The sequence below is a fragment of the Muntiacus reevesi genome, chromosome 1, assembly GCF_963930625.1.
Source record: "Muntiacus reevesi chromosome 1, mMunRee1.1, whole genome shotgun sequence".
In the NCBI taxonomy this organism is placed as follows: Eukaryota; Metazoa; Chordata; class Mammalia; order Artiodactyla; family Cervidae; genus Muntiacus; species Muntiacus reevesi.
Window position 1 is genome coordinate 201,152,130 of NC_089249.1, and position 23,948 is coordinate 201,176,077.

Genomic DNA, 23,948 nt, shown 5'->3' on the forward strand with positions numbered 1-23,948 from the left:
AGGAGATGCAGGTTTGATCCTTGGGTTAGGAAGAGTCCCTGGAGAAGGAAATGGCAATCCACTCTAATATTTTTTCCTGGGAAATCCCATGGACAGAGAGGAGCCTGGTGGGCTATGGTCCATGGGATCACAAAAGAGCTGGACACGACTTAGTGACTAAACAACAACAGCAAATCTAGACAAAGTCCAGAAGACCCTCCAGGACTGGAAAATTAAGTATAAACCAACCTGATCGCATTTGCCTTTTCTAAAATTCAATCTGGCTCCCCAATGGACTACAGATTGCCAGGGTGTGGGTACAAGGGCCCATTTGGTGCAGGGAGGCATGTTAAATCATCAGGCGAGAGAGTTACTAAGACCTAAGTCAAACTGAGACACTAGCAACAAAGCATTTGTTCAGAGAGTGTAGTTTATTTTCACAGATGTGTACCTCAGTTTCAAAGCTGAGGTACAAATGAACATATTTCCAATTCCCCATCTTAAGTCTTGTCCAGAAGGAGCAGAACATGGCTAACTCTGCTAAAATAAATACCCTTCACATTTGCACAAGGTAATAAATAAATACATACATAAATAAATAAGTTTCAATAGATTAAAAATGAGAACATAATCTCAAAAGGACAAATGGGGGCCACACATTTCAGGAATTAAATAGTTAATGATTCATCTGACTCCACAGGAGAAAATTCTTCCAGGCCTGGCCCATGTGAGAAACATCGAAGAAATTTAGGACAGTCTGTTGTCACCGATGCTCTGAGGCTTCAGAGAGGGAACTGGGCTTCAGACTTCAGATGTTAGGGAAACCACAGCTTCTTGGACTTCAGATAGTTTCTAATGTTAGCCAAATATTCTTCCAATTTCATCCGAAAATCCCCCAACTTGTTTTTCTCAATAAAAATTGGATTTTCCTGTGTAGAAACAAAGAAGGAAGCATCATCAGATGGAGCCAGGTTGGAAAGTGGATGACAGGCTGGGGTCAGGTTGTGGCTCAGGGCATCACCTCAGGGGCATTTTGGGGGCAGCTTACCGTGGATGTGGCTGTGGGCAGCACTGGCTGGAATTCCTGTGGGGAGAGACCAAAGCAAACAATCAGAGACTCTCCTCAATGATAAGCAAGACCTGCTACCCTCCTACCAGAGAAAGGGCAGGGTCAAGGTAGGGATCCCCAAGCCCTTGACAGCTTCACATACCTTAAGATTTTTCATGATTTTTGAATCATTTCCAAAAGTATCTGTGGCAAATGTCATGAATACTTTCAGGTTTTTCTGCAGAAGGCTCTCTTTCTAAGGGGACAAAGAATACATGTAAGGGGGAAAAGTTGGAGAGTGTCCTCATGGGTGGGCTGAAGTCACCCTCACAGTTTTCCAATCCTGCTTTTGGGGACATCCCCGACAGCTCCTTCCTAGTCCCCTTCTTGCCCCAGGTAGGTCCCTGAACTGCTCCAAAGGTCACCAGCCAAGAGGTGGATGCACACCCCAGAGAAGATTTACATCACCCATGAACCAAGCCGGTGGCTCTTGTGAGCTGCATGAACGGCTTGGGTGGATCTTTTTGCACTTGGGGGGAAAAAATACTTCCCCAAACAGACTCTAAAAAGGCAAAAGTCTGCCTAAGGGAAATATTTGCAGCTAAAAGACCATGACTGAATTAATGGCTCCTTGAAATCAGGAAGACAATCACAGAGACCCCAGCCAGGAAAGGGGTGCAGTGTGTGAACTATTAGTGCCTAAGAGAGGGGAAATGCAAATGGCCAATGAACTCAGGATAGATTCTACCTCTTGTTTGACCCAAGAATTGCCATGAAAGTAAAGGTGAAATAACCACATTAGGAAACATAGCTAAAAGTGATGGTGACGAGTGCTGGTTGGCATTGGAAAACATGATTCAATTATTTAAGGAAAAGGAAGGTGGCAAGCATGATCCTGTGGGAAATTTTAGTCTGCCAGCCCAGAAACTGCCCCACTGAAAACTGAGCTTAAGGCCTCCAGTATTGTTCATCTAGAGCTGCCTTTTCATTTTGTAATAAAAAAAAATCATTTTCATTATTACAGCCATAACTGGGGGAATGTCCCGAGCACCCGTTAAGCACCAGACACTGGTCTGGGAACTTGACGCACAGGGTGCATTTGATTTTCACAACACCACCACTGAGATAGGTGCTGTTAACCCTACTTACAGATGAAAACACAGAGGCTAACCAAGGTGGTGTGACATGCCTGAGGTCGCCAGGCAGGAAGTAGATGGGAACCCACCCAAGGGCACCCATGTGTGGGGTTGAACTCTTACCGTCAGGAAATTCTTCTCATCTGAGCTCAAGGAGTCCTGTTGAGGCAGAGAGAGAGCAAGCTCCTGAGTCCTATTCGCCCAAGCCAACTGCCAGCCCTTTCCTGCCCCTTGCCAACCTTATCCCATCTACTCACTGTTGGAGTCGTAGTTATTTTCTCTAGGTCATTCATAATTTCCTTCATCAACACAGAATATCGAGACCTTGATGTCGTGACAGGCAACCCCTTTGCCTGAGGGGCATGGAGTGCAAGCAGGAGCAGGAGCAGATGCAAGATGGAGAGACTGCTCATGTTTGGGCTAGCAGGATGGATTCTGTCTTGTCCAGGTCCTTCGTGGCGTTCTGAAGTGTCCGAGACAGCCTCCGACTTTTATACAGTGTGCCCGTGCCCCGGGGAAGCGAGGGGAGGGCGGGCTTCGGAAGAATCTTTATCTGACATGGAACCTCCATAGCAAACCACAGACTTATTCATCACTTTCTAGTACTCGAGAACAGTGAAACTTGAAAAAAAAAAAACTTACTCAAAGGGTATCACCTTATCTTGCCAAGGAGGCTAAGAGACAGGCAGGTCACTGGGCAGAGTGGGGATAGGTGAGAGATCCTCTCTGACAGGTGAGGGGTCCCCTGACTCTGAGCTCCTCCCCAGTGGGATGCGGTCCTGCCATGCCCTGAACAGCCCTGACCTTCTGCTGCCCACCCCACCCAGCACTGCCTGGTTCTGAATGGGTGACCAGGTGAAGGCCCAGTGGAGCAGGCAGGAATTTATCTGGCAGCCAGTGAATAAAGGAGAGAGTTGTGTTGCAGGGGTCTGGATCCCAGTCTGTTCTGAAGGTGATTCGGCTGATGCAGGTTGGCAGGAAGGGTTTGCTGAACAGGGCAGACCCTGGGCGGGGATTTGGTCCTCAAAGGACCAGAGAAGCAGCACCCACATAGGAAGAAGGCAGACTTGGAGGGTGGGGGGCCCAGAGGGCAGGCCCTGGAAGAAGAGGTGACCCCCTGCCCCATGGGCATGTCAGGCCCTAACATAGGCTCAGGGCAGGGGGTTTTGGTAAAGGGGTGTCACAGGGACATGGGGAAGAGTTCTTTGAGATCACTGGACCTGCGGCGGGAGGAAGAAGAGAGTCAGGATGGAAAAGCCAGGGGCTGGGGTGCAGTGTGATGTGATCACTGTCAGTGTGGGGAGATGAAGGATAGGAGGTTATGCTGAGGCAGGGGAATTTGGGTGTGTCAGGCGTGTAAGCAGGAGCAGATCTGTTGAAGACAAGGACCAGGATGTGGCTGCAGCAGAGGCAGGTGAAGAGCCTGTGATGTAAGGCCATGTCATGACAACATGCCTGTGGCCGTAGGCCCCTGGCTCAGCTCACGGATCTGGGCCCAGAGCACCCTTAAAAAGCAAGTGGCGAGTCTAAAAGGCATGAATAAAATTAGACAACAGAAAGACATAAGGAAGCTGAGGACTGGGTACACATTAAGAACAATTCATTCAACAAACTTATATGAAGCACTTGCTATGTGCAGGCATTGTGAATAAAGTACACATGGTCCCTCTCCTTAAGAGATGCACAATCTTTTGGGTAGAGATAGACGTAAAGCCTTCCTATTCAGCTTGGGCCTCAAAACTGCAGCTTCAGCATTGGCTGGGGGCTTGTGTGAAGTGCAGACCCTGAAGTTTCACCCCAGACTTTCTGATTCAGAATTGCCTTTTGACCAGGTCCTCAGGTAATTCACATGACATTTAGTAAGTTCTGATTTAATTACCAGGTTATGGAAGCAACCTAACCTCAGCAGATGAATGGATAAAGAAAATGTGATATATGTGTGTAATGATATTGAGATATATATATATATATATATATATATATATATATATATACACACATATATATATATACACATATATATATATACACATACACACACATATATAGGTTTCCCTGGTGACTCAGTGGTAAAGAATCTGCTGCAGTGCAGGAGCCACAGTAGATGCAGGTTTGATCCCTGGTTTGGGAAGATCCCCTGGAGGAGAACATGGCAACCCACTCCACTAACCTTGCCTAGAGAATCTCATGGACAAAGGAACCTGGTGGGCTACAATCCATAGGGTCACACAGAGTTGGATATGACTGAAGTGACTTAGCACGTATGTGTGTGTGCGTGTGTGTGTGTCGGTGATGCCATCCAGCCATCTCATCCTCTGTCATCCTCTTCTCCTCCTGCCCCCAATCCCTCCCAGCATCAGGGTCTTTTCCAATGAGTCAACTCTTCACATGAGGTGGCCAAAGTATTGGAGCTTCAGCTTCAGCATCAGTCCTTCCAATGAACACCCAGGACTGATCTCCTTTAGGATGGACTGGTTGGATCTCCTTGCAGTCCAAGAGACTCTAAAGAGTCTTCTACAACACCACAGTTCAAAAGCATCAATTCTTCAGCACTCAACTTTCTTCACAGTCCAACTCTCACATCCATACGTGACCACTGGAAAAACCATAACCTTGACTAGACAGACCTTTGTTGGCAAAGTAATGTCTCCTATTTTTAATATGCTATCTAGGTTGGTCATAACTCTCCTTCTAAAGAGTAAGCATCTTTTAATTTCATGGCTGCAGTCACCATCTGCAGTGATTTTGGAGCCCCCAAAAATAAAGTCTGACACTGTTTCCTCTGTTTCCCCATTTATTTCCCATGAGGTGATGAGACCAGATGCCATGATCTTAGTTTTCTGAATGTTGAGCTTTAAACCAACTTTTTCACTCTCCTCTATTACTCAGCCATTAAAAAGAATGACATTTTGCCATTTGAAACAACATGAATGGACTTGGAGGGCATTATGTTAAATGAAATAAGTCAGACAGAGAAAGAGAAATACTGTATAAAATTACTCATGTGGAATCTAAAAAATACAGCAAACTAGTGAATATAACAGAAAAAGAAGCAGATTCACAAATACAGAAAACATACTAGTGGCTACTGGCAAAGAGAGAAAAGCGGGGAGGGGCAATATAGAAGTAGGGGATTAAGAGGTACAAGCTATTAGGTATAAAATAAGCTACAAGGGTATATTTCATAACAGATATATTTGGGTAGGCAGTATTTTATAATAACTATAAATTAGTATAACAAAATTAGTGAATTACTGTACACCTGTAATATTTAATATTGTACATTAACTATATTTCAACTTAAAAATGAGGAAGAAAAATAAGAATTTTTTAAAAAAGTTTTGATTTAAAATATTCAGCTCAAGCAGGGGTAGGGGTTTGTGTCCCAGAGACCCAGGACTTCTTAAATACTCAACTGCGGTTTGGTGTTACATTCTGTGTAAGAGTTTTGGGACCTGTGCATACACACACACAAAAATGTGATTTCTTATAGAGAAAAACTTTCCTTTTTATGTAAATAGGCTTTCTGAGGGAAACTGAAAACTATGGAAGCTGAATATTCCCACAAGTCTTCTCTGAAAGTTCTGACTTCAGATTGTAAGCAAAGAAAAATTTTGCGTAGAAAATTTTACAGTTGTTACTGTTATTGTAAACCTTGACCATTGTAGTTTGCCTCTTATATTAAAAACAGTTATCAAATCTATCAAAGGAGGAGTAGGTTTAGGCTTCATGCTAGGAGCATTGGAAGCATTGTGGGGGGTTTTCAGCCAGGGACAGCTGTGTGTGGTCCCTAGAAGGTTCGAGTCCCAGGAATCCCAGTCTAGCTACTGTGGGGAGAACGGTTGGGAAGAATCAGGACAGCAGGTTGGCTGGTGAGGAGTCTGGGGCATTCTCTGAAACGCAGATAGTGGGAAGGCTGGAGTGAGTTGATTCTGGTGGGGAGCAAAATAACCAGATGCAGTTAGAGATTTTTAACAGCTCACTTTCACTGAGCAGCACTTACTAAAATGCTGGGCACTAAGTTCTTTTTTAATGGTTAATTCATTTCATCCTCACAGTGAGCCCCAAGGCAGGGACTTTGATTACCCCATTTTACAGGAAAGGAAACTGAGTCGCAGAGAGGTGGAGTTCCTGCAGCTAAGAAGCAACATCACCAGGACTGGATGCAAGCAAGTCTGTCTGACCCCAGAGGCTGAGGACCCACCACAACAGCACTGGAAAGTGGCAAATTAGGAGGTAAGGCCAAGTGGGTGGTGCGGGGAGTAGTAGGGTAAGGATAAGATGTGGCTCCTGGGATTATCATCCTGGGTAAAGGACACGGAGGCCCCTGGAGCCTCGGGGTGTGTGGGGGAGGGGGGGTCAGTTTTAGTGTATGGTGGGGGCGGAAGCCAGTGGCAGTGGGTTGAGGAATGAGGGAGGGTGAGACAGAGAGAAAGATGGCTCTTCAAAGATTTATTCTGAAGGGAAGGAGAGAAAGAGAGAGAGAGAGAGGGACAGAGGCAGTTAGAGGGGTCAAGCAGTCAGAGAGGGATCTTTTCAGGCAGGGAAACTTGAATATCTTTCTGTTGGAGATGGGCTGGAAATGGGTGAGAGAGCTGGACAACGGGTCATGCAGGGGGTGCCTGAAGGGGATGGTCATGGGGAGGAATCACAACGTCAGGTATCACACGCTGACCTGAGCAGAGAGCTCAGGGAAGGGCTGCCTGGGAAATCAGGCAACTGGGAAGTTGCGGTGGGTTTGGTGGCAGGAGAGGACAATAGCTTCTTCATTCCCTAGGAAATAGGAAGCGAAGTCAGTCCTTGAGGGTTTGGGGAGGTGGGGTTAGAGGCATGGAAGGTGGTATGATCGGGGAGTGTGAGCCGACTGCTAGGGATGCCCTTGAGGGGCTGGCATCCAGGGGTCAGAGGGTGAGGAGATTAGGATAATCCAGGGCTTTACTGAGCCAGAGTGTAGAAAGGCAGGCTCCTGAGGCAGGGCAATGGGAGGAGGCCATGAAGGGAAGGGAAGGGAGCAAGGATGGCCCATTGTGTGTGTGAGGAACAGAGTCACATTCCTCTAAGCAAGTGTGATTGTGGGGGGGCGGGGTGCTGGGCAGCAGGAGGGGTGCCCCTGTGGAGGACAGACAAGTGGGTGCTCTCCACAGAGCTCCTACAGCCTCTCAGGGGAACCAGGCAGAGGCTCTCCTTTGACGTTTGCCTTGACTCTAAAGAAACTGCTTCAGGTGAAATCACAGGAACCCCCCGCCCTTCCCCTGCAGGCCACAGTCCTGCCCAACCCCTTGGGAGAGGCCCGGCCACCCTCTGTTAGAAAGTGATTCCACCCTGGGCGTTTGCATCAGCCCAGCCAAGGGAAAACCTCCTCTGTAGGCTGGCTGATTGCAATCATGAAGGGAAATGAGCTGATGGCTCCGAGCCCTGGGTGAGGCACGGGGAGGCCCTGGTAGGGCTGGGGCAGGATGGGGTCTGTAGGAGAGAGACCCTGTGAGTCTCAGTATGGGTCTTTGCGCCTTGTCCTGTGGATCCCTGCCAGCCTGGCTGGGTCCTGCCTATGGCCTAGATACATTCAGAGTGGGGTGCAGTGTCTGAGGTCATGGCCCCTGGGACCCATGCATCCAGAAATTCACTCCTGTTCCTTCCTGTCCCTTGCCCCCACAAGCCTGCTGGACTTTTCTGGGTGCCCACCACTGTCAGGGACCCAGGCCTGAGTCGTCATGACAAGCCCTTCTGCCACCCTCTCCATGGCATCTTGTGTCAGATTTAGTCTCTCTGTGACCTCAGTTGTGCTTCCACTGGTGGCCCTGACCACACCATCTGGTTTTATCAACACAAAAGGCAGCTCAGGGCTCCTGGCTGGCCACGCGGTACCATTAGGTTTCATATGCCCACCTGAGCAAAGAGCACAGGAAAGAGACACCTGGGTGAGCCCAGATGGAGAGGCATAGTTTTCCTGTCCCACCCAGCTCTGTACTCCTTCCCTGGGGCCTGTACCGTCTCAACCTGTGCACCCTCAGCTTTTTATTCCAATCTGCAGGGACATGGCCTTCTTGGGGGCACTTCTGTGCCAAGTGGACGTCCTCCCCAAGCCCAGTCCAATAGAGAAGATAGGTGGGGAAGCACAGTTTAGGATGATAAGCCTGGTGGGGTGGGGAGTGGGGTGGCAAAAGGGAGCCCAGAAATGGGGCAGCCTCTCCTTGCTGGACTGTGGGGCAGCTAAGATCTCAAGGATGGTCTGGAGCCAGGCAAGTCATAGAGGAAGCGTTCCCAAGTAGAACTGTCTGTTGGCCTCAAGCCTACTGGGCGCTGCTTCAATATCTGGGGAACTGGGGGTGGCCATATCATTCTTGTTATTCCTAAATGTATAAGCATTCAGTGCCCGTCTCTCTCTTGTTTCTCACCTGGAACACAAAAGATTTGGGACATGCATGCATTCCTGTTGTGCTCATTATATTTATCTCAGATAAAACCAAGAGCAGAGGAGGGACAGGCATATAAGGCCCTCAGCCCCACAGTCCTCCTTCTCAAAGAAGGTGCCCCCAAACTGTGAGGTGACAGTGTTGGGACTTAAATGCTAATATCAATGTTTCAGGCTCTTAAAAAATACAGTTGACCTTTGAACAACATGGGTTTGAACTGAGAAGTTCCACTTATAGATAGATTTTTTTTTCAATAAATACACATATCGGAGATTGGCAACAGTTTGAAAAAACTGATAGACAAGATGTGGAGCCTAGAAATATTGAAAAAATTAAGAAAAAGTTATATCATGAATGCTTAAAATATATGTGGATACTAGTCTGTCCTTATGTAGGTGTAAAGTGAGTGAAATATTTAACACAAAATTAATAATGTGTTAATTTTCTTACTGTTTCATATCTTTGTTTTCAAAGGATTACATTGTGGTACAATATGCCTCTTTTTCTTATACTTGGAGAAATTTCACATCAGCCTATCATCACATTTAGGTGTGTTTTTTTTTTAATGTAATAGTATTTCCAGTACTGTATTATGAATATGACTGTAATACTGCATGTCATAACAGTTGTGTAATGGTTCATTCATTGTGGATAGGCTAAGCTACCATGAAGTAATCCTGTTTATTACACTGGGCTACAGTAAAGCAATCATTTTGCTCCTTCTTCATTATCAATGCCTTAATTATTATACCTGTAAAAAAATACGAATTTCTTTTCCACATTATCTTCTCATATTTGATGTCTACTGTTAGTAATACCCATATTATTTATAGCGTTTGGTATTGTATAAGATAGCATTGTTGTAGGTACTGACAGACAATTCATCTTAGAAACAGACTTCATACACTTATGGAACCAATAAATACAGTGCATGCACTCTGAGTCACTTCAATCATGTCCCAACTCTTTGCAATCCCAGGGACTGTCTCCTGACATACTGGAGTGGGTTGCCATGCCCTTCTCCAGGGGATCTACCCCACCCAGGGATCAAACTCACATCTCTTACATCACCTCCATGGACAGACCGGTTCTTTACCCCTAGCACCACCTGAGAAGCCCCAGTAAATACATTACTATATTGTAAATATATTTTATTTTCCTTGTGATTTTCTTCTCAAGTGGCACAGTGGTAGTGAATCCGCCTGCCAATGCAGGAGACTCAGGTTTTGATCCCTGGCTCAGGAAGATTCCCCTGGAATAGAAAATGGCAACCCATTCCAGTATTCTTGCCTGGAAAATTCCATGGACAGAGGAGCCTGGCGGCCCACAGTCCATGGGGTTGCAAAGAGTTGGGACCAACTGAACATGCATGCACATGGTTTTTTTAATGACTTTTTTTTCTAGGTTATTTCATTTTGAGAATACAGTATATAATACTTGGGCTTCTCAGGTGGCTCGGTAATAAGGAATCCACCTGCCAATGCAAGAAACTCAGGAGGTGCGGTTTTGATCCCTGTGTCGGGAAGATCCCCTGGAGAAAGGAAATGGCAATCCACTCCAGTATTCTCTCCTGGGAAATCCCATGGACAGAGGAGCTCGGAGGGCTACGGTCCATGGTGTTGCAGAAGAATTGGACATGACTGAACATGAACAGATGATGTTCCCAAGCAAAATCTTGTCTTCCTGTCAAGCAGAAAGCAGGAGACCAGTGAGTGTGATTGGCAGAGAGGCAGAGCTGTCAGAGGACAGAAGGACCACATCCCAGCTGGGCAGAGGCACAGACGAGCCTGGGGGAACTCAGCCAGGCTGCCCTCTCACCTGCAACCACTCTGTCTGGGGGGACAGTAGCTCTTATCTTCCTTGGTAAGTTTAAAGTGAAACCCTTTGAGGAAATTCCCTGGTGGTCCAATGGTTAGGACTCTACACTTTCACTACCAAGGGCACAGGTTTTGGTTGCTGGTAAGGAAACAAAGACCCTACAAACCTTTTGGCCGAAAAGAGAAGAAAGAAAAAAATATCCCTTTGAGAACAATTTTTCAAGTTTTACTGATCTTGAGTTCCAGAAAATTATGAATAGATTGATTTGTTTGTTGTGGAAGTTTCTATATCAGAAAAGGGTATCAGCCCATCTGGGGCTTTTTCACACACCCCACCATCACCCCATTTCCCAATCTCTCCCTCCCGCCACTCCACAGGGCCAGTAAGAGAGGCCAGGCCATTTCAGATTTCCACAGGATCAGGGAGGACCCCAGTTGCTCCCAGAAGCTCAGAGATGTGGTGGTTCCTCTGCCTCTGGCTTCTTCATTTTCCTTCCCTTCAGCTTCCCAAACCCCCAGCCCTTAGAGACCCCTGAAACCAACCTCAGGCCTGATTCTCCTGGTATGTCCCCTCTGGAATCCAGAATAACCTTACTAATCACCTCTTTGAGTAGCTGGGGCCATGCGGGGCATGGGGGAGGGATGGCCCAGCTCAACCTCAGACTAGTGGTGCTCATGGGTTCTCTCTTCTCCCCTGCAGGAATCCAAACACTTTATCAGTGGCACGTGTTGAAGGTGAGTGCTGAATCTGAGGGCCCACTGTCTCTCTGCTGGTGTTACTGCCATCGTGTTGTTGGTCCTTGCTCTGGGCTTGGGTGCATTGGGATTAGACACACCTGCATGGTCTCATCTTTACTGGCATGTTAATAGATCTCACTTCAGTTCAGTTCATTTGCTCAGTTGTGTCCGACTCTTTGCAACCTTATGGACTGCAACACACCAAGCTTCCCTGTCCATCACCAACTCCCACTCAAATCAGCTTGAGCTCCCAACTCACTCAAACTCATGTCCATCAAGTTGGTGATGCCATCCAACCATCTCATCCTCTGTCGTCCCCTTCTCTTCACTGAAGTCTTAACTTTACCTTGTGTCTTAATGGCAGATATGTCCATCAGTCTATTCTTTACCTCATGTGGAGTTGTGTAGTGGATGTTTTTCCCCAAGTGTGGGAGTTCTAAAATTTTGTTTTAGCAAAGCTGGCTTTCTTTCCTTTGGGTTCTTCTTTGGCAACTGGTTAGAAAAGAGTTCTCCATTCACCCCAAGCTCCCTCCCCAGCCCACCTGGAGCCAGAGGATGGGATGAGCCCTGCCTTGACTGGACTTTGCCAGAACACGTTCTGACCACCTCCAGTGTATGCCCTTAGGGCAGCTGGGTTCTTCCTGGGGTTGGGGTCAGGATAGAGCTGGTAAGGCAGAGGGCTGTGGGAGATGGTAGAGGGCTCTGCTGGGGACCTTGCCAGAAAGGAGGAAGGAGGGGTGACAGACAAGACCACAGGAAGGACATCCCTCCCTGGCCCTGCCACACACACTCTTGGTCCCTGCAGAGAAAGGCACATCTGGAGTCTAACCTGGCTGCCTTTTGGAAACCAGAGAGAAGTCTGTCAGTGTATTTAATGTGTTTCTAACTATCAGTAAAAATCTGAAGAAGATTGAGATATGTGAGGCTGGGGAGGGTCCCTTCAGCTCTGGGGTCTCCACGTCTCCAGCAGAGCCCATTCCAGATCAGAATGAGTGAACTTGTCTTTCTCTTTTCCAAGTCAGAAGCAGCATTGCTGCCCCTGTTTCCCAGTTCCTGCCCCTCCTTGGCAACCAACCCCCCCTGGGCTGGGGGCAGGGCTGCTACCTGATACCCGCTTAGTCACAGAGGCCCCATTGCCTTCCCAGCTTCCCCCAAAGGCTGACTGCCTTCTCTTGTCTCTGGTCCACAGGAACTCCTGTACGCCTTGACGGTCCCCATGGCCACATCCCAAGTAAGCTGCCAGCTGGGCTGGGGTGCCCACTGCCCAGACTTGGCACAGCACCTGCCTTACCTTCTGCCTTCCCCACACCTGACCCAAATGTCTGATTTCTTCAAAGGGAGTAGAGCGTATCCTAGTAAGAGACTGTAACAGGTTTTTGAGGAAGTTGAGTATCTTCCTGAAAACTCGGGATGATGCCCTTGAGTCCTTACTGAGCTTCCCACAAACCCTCACAACCTTGTGTAGAGTCCTTGAGTCCAGGCCTTGGCCCTCTCAGGGCACAAACTGGGCTCAAGTCCTGGGTCTTAGTCCTCCTCCTTATGTTCCAGTTACTGCTCTGCTCCATCATGGATCTTGGCTGTTGAACATCTGGATTCTGAGCCAGGCTGCTTAAGTTTGGTCTCAGGGTTACCAACAATTGTGTCATAGGTTTATGTAGCAATTTATCTTTTTTAACCTACCCTATTATGGAGTTATCTATCTTAATAACGGAGGCTTCTAAGGGGCCTCTGAGCGGAGCTCACAGGGAGTGTGACATCATTTTCATTTGTGTCTCAGATTTCAAGGGGCTCCTTCTCTGGGAAAAGCAATCACTTTGTAAAGAGTCACTCTGTGCCCCATATTGCATTTCTAGAGGTTTCTCCACCTGACTAGGGTCTCGGTCATGACTCCTACACTCTATGGTCAATTTCTTTAATACTGTGGATTTGATTCCTCTTGGGGTTTTGACTTCTAGTGTTTCCCTAGTATTTTCATGTCCTATACCCTGATTGGGCTCACCCAGATCCTGCTTCTGGCTTGGTCACCCCATGGACCTCACCCCCTGCTCATTGCTCTCTCCCCACTACCTGCATCTGCTTCTTCGTACCTCTCATCATTCCCATTGGCACCCACTTCCTGACCCAGGCCTGGCTGCCTGAGTCCCCACCACAGCTCCCAGGCCAGCCTCCCAGCCTATTTCCCGCCGCTGTCAGAGAGGCCTTTCTGGACACCTTTCCACTCATATTACCCCTTCTTTGTCCCTCCAGTGGTCAGTCTACTTGGCCCAGGCTCCAGGAGGAACATAGCCTAGTTTCCCTCCTAAGGGAATCCTCCCCTGAGGATCCACAGTGCTCCTTCCAGGCCAGGAAACAAGTGATCCTTTTCAGTTTGGGATCCTAGTCCCCTGAAATCCCCTCACCCTTTTTTAAATAGGCCTTTAGTTCTCTCTCACACTTCCTTCCCTCCTCTATCTCCTGGGAGCCATACTCAGGGCGGGGGGTGGGGGGGTCTACCGCATAAGAAAATACACAATACACAATATGAAATATGCTCATTTTTTTATTCTAAAAGCCTCCCATCAGATTCAGTATAGATATCTCTAATGGCCATACACTTAGCGACTATAATGTTGCCTCCTCCTACCTAACTGGTTGTTGATTAGATGCCATTTGCTTATTCTGAGGGCTTGCCAAGTGTCTCATTGGTAAAAAATCTGCCTGCCAATGCAGAAGATGTGGGTGTGATCCCTGGATCAGGAAGATCCTCCAGAGAAGGGAATGGCTACCCACTCCAGTATTCCTGCCTGGGAAATCTCATGGACAGAGGAACCTGGTGGGCTATAGTCTATGGGTTCAAAAAATAATCAGACATGACTTAGGGACTAAACACCACACCACAGACTTGTTCTTAACTACTCCCTCAAGATTAAATGACAATTTAACAGGGTAGGATTTTACTGAATTGCCCTGGAAAAGAAAACCAGCACCCAACCGTGTGTTTCTCTGAGCCAAGAAAACTGTTGGAACAGAGGGTTTAGAACCTTCTGTGCTACCACAGTTTGGTGAAGCAAGAATGTATAGTTTCTTCTGGCCTGAGTGGGCATTTGGAAGTTCAAAGGGCCGCAACCCTAAGTGAAGAAGGCTGCCTGCCAGGCAAGGGGACCCATGAGGAAAGGATCACAGGATGACCACAGTGATGGAGCTGGGGACTCAGAAGAGGTCAGGCAAAGGGCTTTCACTTGATGGGGAGCTGTGAAGTAGGGAGTTCCTCCCTGTCCTGTAGGGAATCCTGAAAGATGCATATGTGTGCCCCACAGGGACCCCCACCCACCACAGAGAACCTCACAACCAAATAAGCCCAGGCTGAAAAGCAACATCAGACAAGAGGATGGCAGGAGTACTTGTCATGCAGGAGCCGTGAGTCTCATTCATCCTCCTCACCCAATACACCCAGTCCTAGGCAGGGGAAGAAATGCGGTCAAATTGTTTCTAAGTTGCACTAATTCTCTTTTATATCCCAAGTGGCTCGAGAGTTGAGAGTCTCCCCAAGAAGTTGACCAGTCAGGAGAGGGTGGTAGGAAGGGACACACTTGAAGGCAGTGATTAGAAAAAACAAAAGTGATGTTCCTTGTGTGCCCTGTGTCATGGAAGTCTTTCCATAGCCCTTGCAGTTCCCGAGCATCCTAAGCCCAGCTGCTGTGGTCTCTGCTGAGGTCCTTCCATGCCTGTCACTCGATGCTGGTAATTTTCACACATTTGTTTCCCAATTCAAACACCCTGGCTAGCTAGCTCCTTCTGTAGGAGACCTATGAGCTATGGATAAAATTCCACTCCTGCAGAAGTGGGGGGCAGTTCCCCAAGACTGAGAGAGGAAGGTGTGGTTGCATTTTCACCACACATTTTCTGTCTCTGACTCACACATGTCTTCTTCAAGGACACTTCTTTGGGAGCTTAAGCTCTTCAGATCCTGGACAGTTACCCTCTCTGAGCTGTGCCTGCCTCCAGGGTCCTACACCTCCTCCTCCCCTCTGTGCACAGGACCCAACATTTGGTTTCTAACATAACTCATCTTATAGTGTATCTGCCAGAGTGTAGATTGAAACATTTGCTTGCCTCTTGTGTCTTCTACCTGTACTAGAATTTCACAGATTTGTGAAAGACTTTTTCAACGCTGATAAACTTTTTCAGGCTTAACTTCTGAGTCACATTCCTGTCTTTCCGACAAATGTGCCTAGTACTCCATGAGCCTGGGGTGAGTTTAGAAGGCCTGTAGCTGGGAATGCCACACTTTATTTCTGCCCAGATAAACATGCCAATAGGACCATGATGTCAGGGACCGAAGATGGGAAGTGGATTTGGAGCCTGTGGGTCTCTCAGGACTTGGTAGCTGTGATTGTACTGGCCTCTCTGATGGTTGTTTTCTCTCCTTCTTCCTTTCTTTGGCTGTACCACATAGCATGTCGCATCTTAGTTCCCTAATCAGGGATTGGACCTGGACCCCTGGCAGTGAATGCACGGGGTCATAACCACTGGACTGCCAGGGAATTCTCTAATGGTTGTTTTCTTAACTGAAATTGCATTAGTTCCTTGCTTTGAAACGCCTCATCTAATATTTATTAATACACCAGTGTTCATAGCAGCTATCTTAGTCTGTATGGGCTGCTTTAACTAAATACCATAGACAGGGTAGCTAAAAAATAACAGAAATTTATTTCTCACAGTTTTGGAGACTGAAAAGTCCAAGATCAAGATGCTAGCAGATTTGGTGTCTGATGAAGGGCTGTTTCTTGGTTTATAGATGGTTGTCCTTTCACTATAACACATGGAGTAAGAAGCAAGGAAGCTCTCTTCAGTCTCTTTTATAAGGGCACAAATCCCATTCGTTTATCTCTGTCCTCATGACTTAATCATCTTCAGAATCCCCACCTCTGGATACCATGGGGATGAGATTTCAGCATATGAATTCTGGAAGAACAAAAACATTCAATCTACAGTAGCAATAATATTCACAATAGCCAAAAGATGGAAACAACCCAAGTGTTCATCAGTAGATAAATGGACAAACAATAGTATGGTAAATACATACAATGGAATGTTATTCAGCCTTCAAAAAGGAGGGAATTATGACACATGCTACATGTGTGAAACTTGAAGACATTGTGCTAACTGAAATAAGCCAGACCCAAAAGGACAAATACTGTAGTCTGTTTATATACTTGAGGTACTTCAAGCAATCAGATTCCTAGAGACAGAATGTAGAATGGAGGTTGCCAGGGGCTGGGAGGATGGGGAATGAGGAGTTACCCTTTATTAGGTGCAGAGTTTCTGTTTGGGAAGATGGAAAAGGAGAAGGATGGTGGTGATGGTTTCACAGCAATATGAATGCACTTCTTGGCACTGAACTGTACACTTAAAAATTATTTGAATGGTAAATTTTATGTTATATATATATTTTATTATGAAAAAAAAATCTAGCCTCGATGCTTTCTTAACTGAGTTTATTTACTCAGTGTAGCGACAGGGCCCTCAGAGTACCAGTCACTGCATTCTCTCCACCCCGATCCCTGGCCCTCCTTCAGCTGGGGGTCCTTGGCCCCTCACTGCCTGGTGAATGCCTCCTCATCCTGAGACCCAGGTCATGGTCACCTCTGTGTGGCCCTCCCAGCCTCCTCACCCACCCGGAGAGCAATGCCTTCCCTCCTGTGTGGCTTGGTTACACCTACATTTCTCTCTGTTAATGAGAACATGTGTCCTAGGCACAGACGTTTCCATGGTGAACCACGTCGGCTTCCTCCCATGCTAAAGTCCTGGGTGGGAGTTTGGGGACTAGCCTGGGAGTCCTGGGAGAATAAACATTCTGGGCCCAGACCCCAGGCAGTCAGGTGCAAGCAATTGGAAGCACCATGTGAAGACGGCTCTAATGGCTGGAAACCTACTGCTCATGGCAGGCTCTGGCCATGATGTTTGGGAATGTCAGCTAAGTAGATTTAGATCCGCCATGGAGTTCGCTCAGGGTAGGAGGGAAAGAGGCCGGTGGAAAAGGCAATGAATGGTTTTACCATCTTGCTAAACTCTCTCCATTCTGTAAGTTTTTCTCATTCTCTTTGGTTTTCCAGACTTGAAAATTTTTTACTGATCTAGTAGAAATAAATAATACCTCATTGCGATTTAATCTGCCTTATGTGCTGGTTACTAATAAGGTTAAGAACTTTTTATATGTTTATCAACCATTTGAATTTCCTCTAATGTGAAGTACCCATCCAACGTTTTGCTCTGGGATTGTCTGCAACTTTCTTACTTGTAGGATTTCTTTAAACGCTCTGCAGATTGTGTACATTGCATGTATCTTCTCCTACACCATTTCTTATCTTGTCAATCCATGGTATCTTTTGAAGGACAAAAGTTCTTCATTTTAATGTAGTCAAATCTTACCTTTATTAGTAGTGCTTTTTGTATCTTATTTAGTAATTTATTACTTCCCTACCTCAAGGCCATAGGTTTTCTCATATATAATACTATATAAAAACTTGGTAGTTTTGCTTTCCACACTGATGTGTTTCACTGACCTGGGGTGGTATAAGGCAGGGCTCTGGTTTGTTTCCATATTGGTACTCATTTGTGCGTGCGTGCAGTTGTGTCAGATGTGTTCAACTCTTTGGGACCCTATGGGCTGATCCCACCAGGCTCCTCTGTCCATGGGATTCTCCAGGCAAGAATACTGGAGTGGGTTGCCATGCCCTCCTCCAGGGGATATTCCCAACCCAAGGGTCAAACCTGTGTCTCCTGTGGCTTCTACATCATAGGCAGATTCTTTACTGCTTGAGCCACCGGGGAAGTCCTGATACTCATTTGTACCATACCGTTTTGAGAAGTCTGTCCTATCTCTATTGAATTGCATTACTATCTAGATCATATTTCAAGGGTTCATTTATATGTGGGTGTGGATCTCTCTCTGGGCTGTCTATTCTGTTCCATTGGTCTGTTTGTCTCTTTTTGAACCAATATCACACCATCTTAAATTTTATAATTCATCTTTATAATATATGATATATCTGGTAGAGCAAATTCTCCCAGCTTGTCCTTTTTCCTCAAGAGTGTCTTGGCTATTCTTTATCCACGTCAGTTTTAAATCAGCTTGTCAATTTCTGCCCTCACCCCACCCCACCTCACCTCCCAAAATGGTGGGAGTTTGAGATTGCATTTTTTCCTGTAAATCATTTTAAGCATAATGATATCCTTTTAAGAGATAACCCATGAATTTAGTATGTCCTTTTTAATTTCTGTAATGTCTCTCAGTAAAGTTTAAAATTTTCTCAGTAGAGAACTTTTACATCTTTCCTTAGATTTATTCTTAGGAAGTTGGTGTTTTGGTGTAATATTAATAATGATACCTTCTTTAAAATTCATATTAATATATTTCTGGTATAGAGACACATAATTTTTATAGATTGATTTTGTATCCAATGAATTTATAAACTCTTATCAATATTTAAACTTTACCTATAGATCTTTCTAAACTTTGTACATGTACAAGTAAATCATCTGTGAATAATGACATTTCGCTTCTACTTTTCTTATTTTCCTATCTTTTTTTCTCTTTCCTTACTATACAGGCTAGGATGTACTATACAGTGTTAAACAGAAGGAGTGCTATCATGCATCCTTGTCTTGTTACAGATCTCAAAGAGAAAGATTCAATCATTTTACCATTAAGTATGATGCTTCCTCTAAGTATATTGCACATATCCCTTATCAGATTAAGGAAGTTTTCTTCCATTCCTAGGTTTGCTGAGAGTTTTTGTTAAGCATGAATGGATATTGATTGTATCAGAAAATTTTCCACCTATATTGAGATGATCATGTGTTTTTTTTTTCTTTAATCTGTTAATGTGATGAATCAAATTAATTTATTTTAGAGTTAACATAATCTGTGTTCCAGATAAACCCAACATGGTTATCATATATTATTATCATTTTTATGTATTGTTAGTTTGTGTGTCCTAGTTTTCATTAGGATTTTTGCATCTGTGTTTATGAGTGAGATTGAGAGGAACACCATGTCCTGATTTGCTTGGTACAAGCCCAGTTAATACTTGTCATCCTGATATCATTATTAATAGCATTTTCTTTCACTCTCAAATGTCCCCTTGTTTGGATGATAAAGAATATCATCATTCTAGTAAGACTGCCTTCTCAAAGAGAAAGACTCAATCATCTGTCCAGTTTTGGTAACTTAGCAGTGTTTCTTCATTTTACATTTTCTGGAAGAGATTGTATAAGATTGGAACTATGTCTTCCTTGAATATTTTGGAAGAAGTCACTGTTTGAACCCATTTGGGGTCAGAGTTTCCTTACTGAATCCATCATTTTGTAGATTATAAGATTATTCATGTTTTCTATTTCTCTTTGAGTCAATTTTGAGGTTATAGTTTTGCCTTAATTTGTTGTTTTCTTCTAAATTTTGTTTGCATGCTGCTGCTGCTAAGTTGCTTCAGTCGTGTCCAACTCTGTGCGACCTCATGGATGGCAACCCACCAGGCTCCCCCGTCCCTGGGATTCTCCAGGCAAGAACATTGGAGTGGGTTGCCATTTCCTTCTCCAATGCATGAAAGTGAAAAGTGAAAGTGAAGTCGCTCAGTCGTGTCCGACTCTTAGCGACCCCATGGACCGCAGCCTACCAGGCTCCTCCATCCGTGGGATTTTCCAAGCAAGAGTGCTGGAGTGGGGTGCCATTGCCTTCTCCGTTTGTTTGCATATGACATTTCAAATTGTGCTACTGTCTTTTGAATGTCTGCAGTATCAGTAGTGATGGTCCTCATGTTGGTTCTTAATTCTTCTCTCTACTTTTTATTATTTCACTAGAGGTTTGTTAATTGTTTAAAATTTTTCAAAACGCCAATTTTTGAGCTTTGTTGGTCCTTCCTAGCATATGCTCTGTTTATATTTCATTACTCTTTGCTCTCTGTCTATGGCCATACCACTCTGAACGAGCCTGATCTCTTCCATCTGTTCTTTATTATTTCTTTTCATTCACTTTCTTTGGGTTTATTTTACTGTTCTTCCTCAGATTTCTTGACATGGATGCCTAACCTTTTATTTTACACTCTTTACTTTTTTCTGATATATGTACTTAAGGCTCTGAACCAAATAATTTTTGCATAAAAGGCCAGATAGTAAATATATTTGACAAATCTTTCCCCAAATGACTCAATTCTGACATGATAGCGTGAACTCAGAAACAGGCAATAAATAAACAAATGGAAGAAATTGCGTTCCTGTAAGTTTTTTTTTTTTTTTAACAAAATAAGACTGGGCTGGATTTTGGATTTTGGTTAGGTTTTGCCAAGTTCTGCTCTAAAATCTGTTCTATGTACTGCTTTAGTAACATCTAACAAATTTTGGTTAAATTGTATTTTGAATTTTGTTATTCAGTTCAAATGTTTTCTAATTTCCATTTTGAATTCTTCTTTGACATGTGGGCTATTTTTGAAGTGTATTTCTTAATATCCATGTGTTTGGGAATTTCTAGTTTTCTTTCTTTTTTTCCTACTAATTTCTTCTTAATTTTTAAAAATTAATTTCCTTTTTTTTTTTTTTGAACTGAGCTGGGTCTTAGTTACAGCACATGGGCTTTTAGTTGCAGCATATGAGATGGAGGTCCCTGACCAGGGATCATACCTGACCCCCTGCCTTGGAAGTTTGGAGTCTTAACCACTGGACCACCAAGGAAGTCCCTCCTTGATTGTTTTTTGGTAGGATAATATGTTCCTTATCAGTGCTGCTCAATAGAAATACAATGGAAAGCCACATATATAATTTAAAATTTTCCACATTTAAAAAAGTAAAAAGAAGCAGGTGGAAATTAGTCTTAATAATGTGTTTCATCTAACCTCATATATCCAAAGTAGTATCAGTTCAACATGGAATCCATATAAAAATAATTCATACTGTATTTTAGATTCTTTCCCTTTTTTTGTCCTGTCTTCAAAATACAATGTATATTTTACACATACAGCACATCATAATTAGGACTAACCACATTTCAAGTCCTCAACATGTGCCCAGTGGTTACGATATTGGATGGTGTAGCTCCATATTATGTCACCCTTGGACATCTGTTAAGACTTACTTTGTCCTCTGTGCTTAGTCACTCCATTGTGTCCAACTCTTTGCGACTTCATGGACTGTAGCCAGCCAGTCTCCTCTGTCCATGGGAATCTCCAGGCAAGAATACTGGAGTGGGTTGCCGTTTCCTCCTCCAGGGGATCTTCTCAACCCAGGGATGGCACCCAGGTCTCTCGCATTGCAGGAGGATTCTTTACAATCTGAGCCACCAAGGAAGCCCAAGAATACTGGAGTGGGAAGCCTATCCCTTCTCCAGGGGATCTTCCTGATCCAGGAATCAAACTGGGGTCTCCTGCATTACAGGTGAATCCTTTTTTTTTTTTTTTTTTTTTTAACAGTTTTTAATGAAAGTTGTGGACAAGATGACTTTATTCCTGCATCTTCTCAATCGTTTCTTCATTGTATTTGCCCTTTTCCTTTCTTACTTGGCGAGATTTGGCTTTACGTTCAAGGATCTTTTTGCGGTCTTTGTCCAGTTTTAGTCTGGTGATAACCACCTTGCTGGGGTGAATGCCCACATGGACAGTTGTGCCGTTGGCCTTCTCCCGCTGCACTCGTTCAATGTAGATGACGTATTTCTTCCTGTAAACCTGGACTACTTTGCCAATTTGCTGCCCTTTGTAGTGCCCTCATACAACCTGAACTTCATCATCCTTTCGGATGGGCATGGATCGAACGTTGTACTTCTGTCTTAACTCTTTAGAAAGAGGAGAAGACATAATTTTCCTGCGAATGTGGGAAGGCGCATTGAAATGCCTCTTTCGATTCTTGCTTCGGTCAGAAGTCACAAAGGGATTGAACTTCATTTTGGCCGCCGGCGCTTCAGCGATGGCCACAGAAGGGAAGAGCTACAGGTGAATCCTTTACCAACTGAGCTACCAGGTAAAGTAAGACTTATTTTATGGCTTAGTATATAGTCAATTTTTATAAATATTCCATGTATACTTGAAAAGATTCTGTTTTCTTTAGTTACTGAATAAAGCATTTTTATACAAAATGCATTTATCAAAATTTGGGACATTTTCTCATTATGTTGTTCAAATCTTTATATCCTTACTTAATTTTGGGTATATTATTCTGTCAATCACAGAGTGACATGTGAAAATTCTCCACCATGACTGTGAATTTGTCTAATTATCCTTATAGTTCTGTCAGTTACCTTTATATATTTTGAAATTATACATATAATATTTAGATTGTAATTTCTTGAACTGTTCATTGTTATAAAGTGACAATAAATTTTAAAATCCTCTCGTTTCTAAAAAGATATTTGTCTTAAAGTCAATTTTGTCTTACTTCACTTACTTTGCTATTGCTTGTGTGTTATATCCTTCTGTAGTCTTTTGCTTTCAACTTCTTTTACACTTTAGATATGTCTCTTTTTTTGCTTTTTTTTTTTTTGGCTGCACCAAGCAGCATGAAGGATCCTAGTTCCCTGACCAGGGATCAAACTCGTGCACCCTGCAATGGGAACTCAAGAGTCTCAACCACTGGACAGCCAGGGAAGTCCCACCCCTTTTGCTTTTTAATCTGGTCAGACAGTCTATCTTTTACTGGAATTTTATTTGAATTTGAATCTAATATTTTTTTTTGAATCTAATATTGCTGTCATATTCTGGATAAATTTTATCATTTTACATAGTGACTTTCATTTGTCCTGCCTTATTTATTTATTTTTGTTCTTTTGGGTTAGTTCTTTCTTAAAAAAATCAAGTTTTCTCCTCTACTACTTTGGAAGACCTCTAGCCAAACCATAGAGAAGTACCCTTATACACTGAGATGCCTTCAATCCCTCTGACCAAACTTGAGGAGGGGACAGGACTTTGGCTCCATCTACCCCAAACGCTCCTTCCCACCAGCCCAGGAGACCTTTATCAAGTTGGGCAAGAGACCTGGCCCTAAATCTTCTTGCATTCGTTCCCTGTGTCCTGAATACCTTAAGAGTCTGAGCTTTTGAAAGTCTAGAGCTTTTTCTATGTTTCTGAGGTAACAGCTGTCCTTGAAAGTCCCATGCACTTCATATTCCAGCTGCTGGAACTGGGGAAGTCTTGTGGGGCAGCAGAATTTACTGGGAAAACACAACTAACTTAGTATTTCCAAATGTTCTCCTTTTATGTAATTGTCACTGGGTCTTCTTTCTTTGGTTTCTTGGGAAATACAGGAAGTTAATAAGGAAAGCCAGGAGCCCAGGGACCTCAAATGACAAAGGAGGGGAGTGAGGTCTGGGTGGCCGTTTCATTCCCCCTACCCAGCCTCATCTCTCCCGTTTTCTCTGTGCCAGTGTGTGCTGTGAGCCCACTACCCAAGAAAGCTGCCCTGAAAGAGGGCACTGCTGGAGGCTTTGCTTCAGCTGAAGCATGTGGGCATTCAAGTCTAGAGATTTCACTCTCCTGCTCCCCTGAAGTGCTTCAGGGTTTCTCTGTTACTGGTGCTCAAGGCCATGGTTCTTTATTCCTCCACCCTCATCTCCCATCATTCCCTCAGCCCCTGCAGCTCATGCTCCTATCTCTCCTATCCAGGCCTTTCTTCTCTTGTTCTTGCACTCTAGAATGAATGCTGGTGTCCTCCCCTCCCCCCACCCCCACCTTCGCTAATCTCCCTCCTCCTGCTCTCTCAGGCTTTAGCTCAGATACTTCTTCCTCCAGGAAACCTCGACAGTTGGGTCAGATACCTGTTCCAGGCTCAGAAAGCCCCTGTGCTTTTCCTCAGTGGA

The 23,948-nt window shown here is 44.6% G+C and overlaps 1 protein-coding gene and 1 pseudogene across 1 annotated transcript; both read right to left on the bottom strand.

Moving 5' to 3' along the window:
* Positions 1 to 794: 794 nt before the first annotated feature.
* LOC136157080 (interleukin-3-like) lies at positions 795 to 2,576 on the bottom strand. Its single transcript, XM_065919130.1, has 5 exons — positions 2,421 to 2,576; positions 2,287 to 2,322; positions 1,191 to 1,283; positions 1,028 to 1,063; positions 795 to 908 (listed from the first exon to the last, which is right to left on the bottom strand). Exons 1-5 carry the CDS (start codon positions 2,574 to 2,576, stop codon positions 795 to 797), a joined length of 435 nt encoding a protein of 144 aa, XP_065775202.1.
* An 18,970-nt stretch (positions 2,577 to 21,546) lies between these two features.
* LOC136167069 (large ribosomal subunit protein uL24-like) lies at positions 21,547 to 22,078 on the bottom strand (annotated as a pseudogene).
* Between the last annotated feature and the right edge of the window lie 1,870 nt (positions 22,079 to 23,948).

What these genes read in the sequence shown, in the direction of transcription:
- LOC136157080 (XM_065919130.1), bottom strand. Translation starts at nt 2,576, where the DNA reads ATGAGCAGTCTCTCCATCTTGCATCTGCTCCTGCTCCTGCTTGCACTC. An exon ending in AAATCATGAAAAATCTTAAG is followed by an intron (nt 1,064 to 1,190) that starts GTATGTGAAGCT and finishes CTCTCCCCACAG; the next exon opens with GAATTCCAGCCAGTGCTGCC. An exon ending in TGCCCACAGCCACATCCACG is followed by an intron (nt 909 to 1,027) that starts GTAAGCTGCCCC and finishes GTTTCTACACAG; the next exon opens with GAAAATCCAATTTTTATTGA.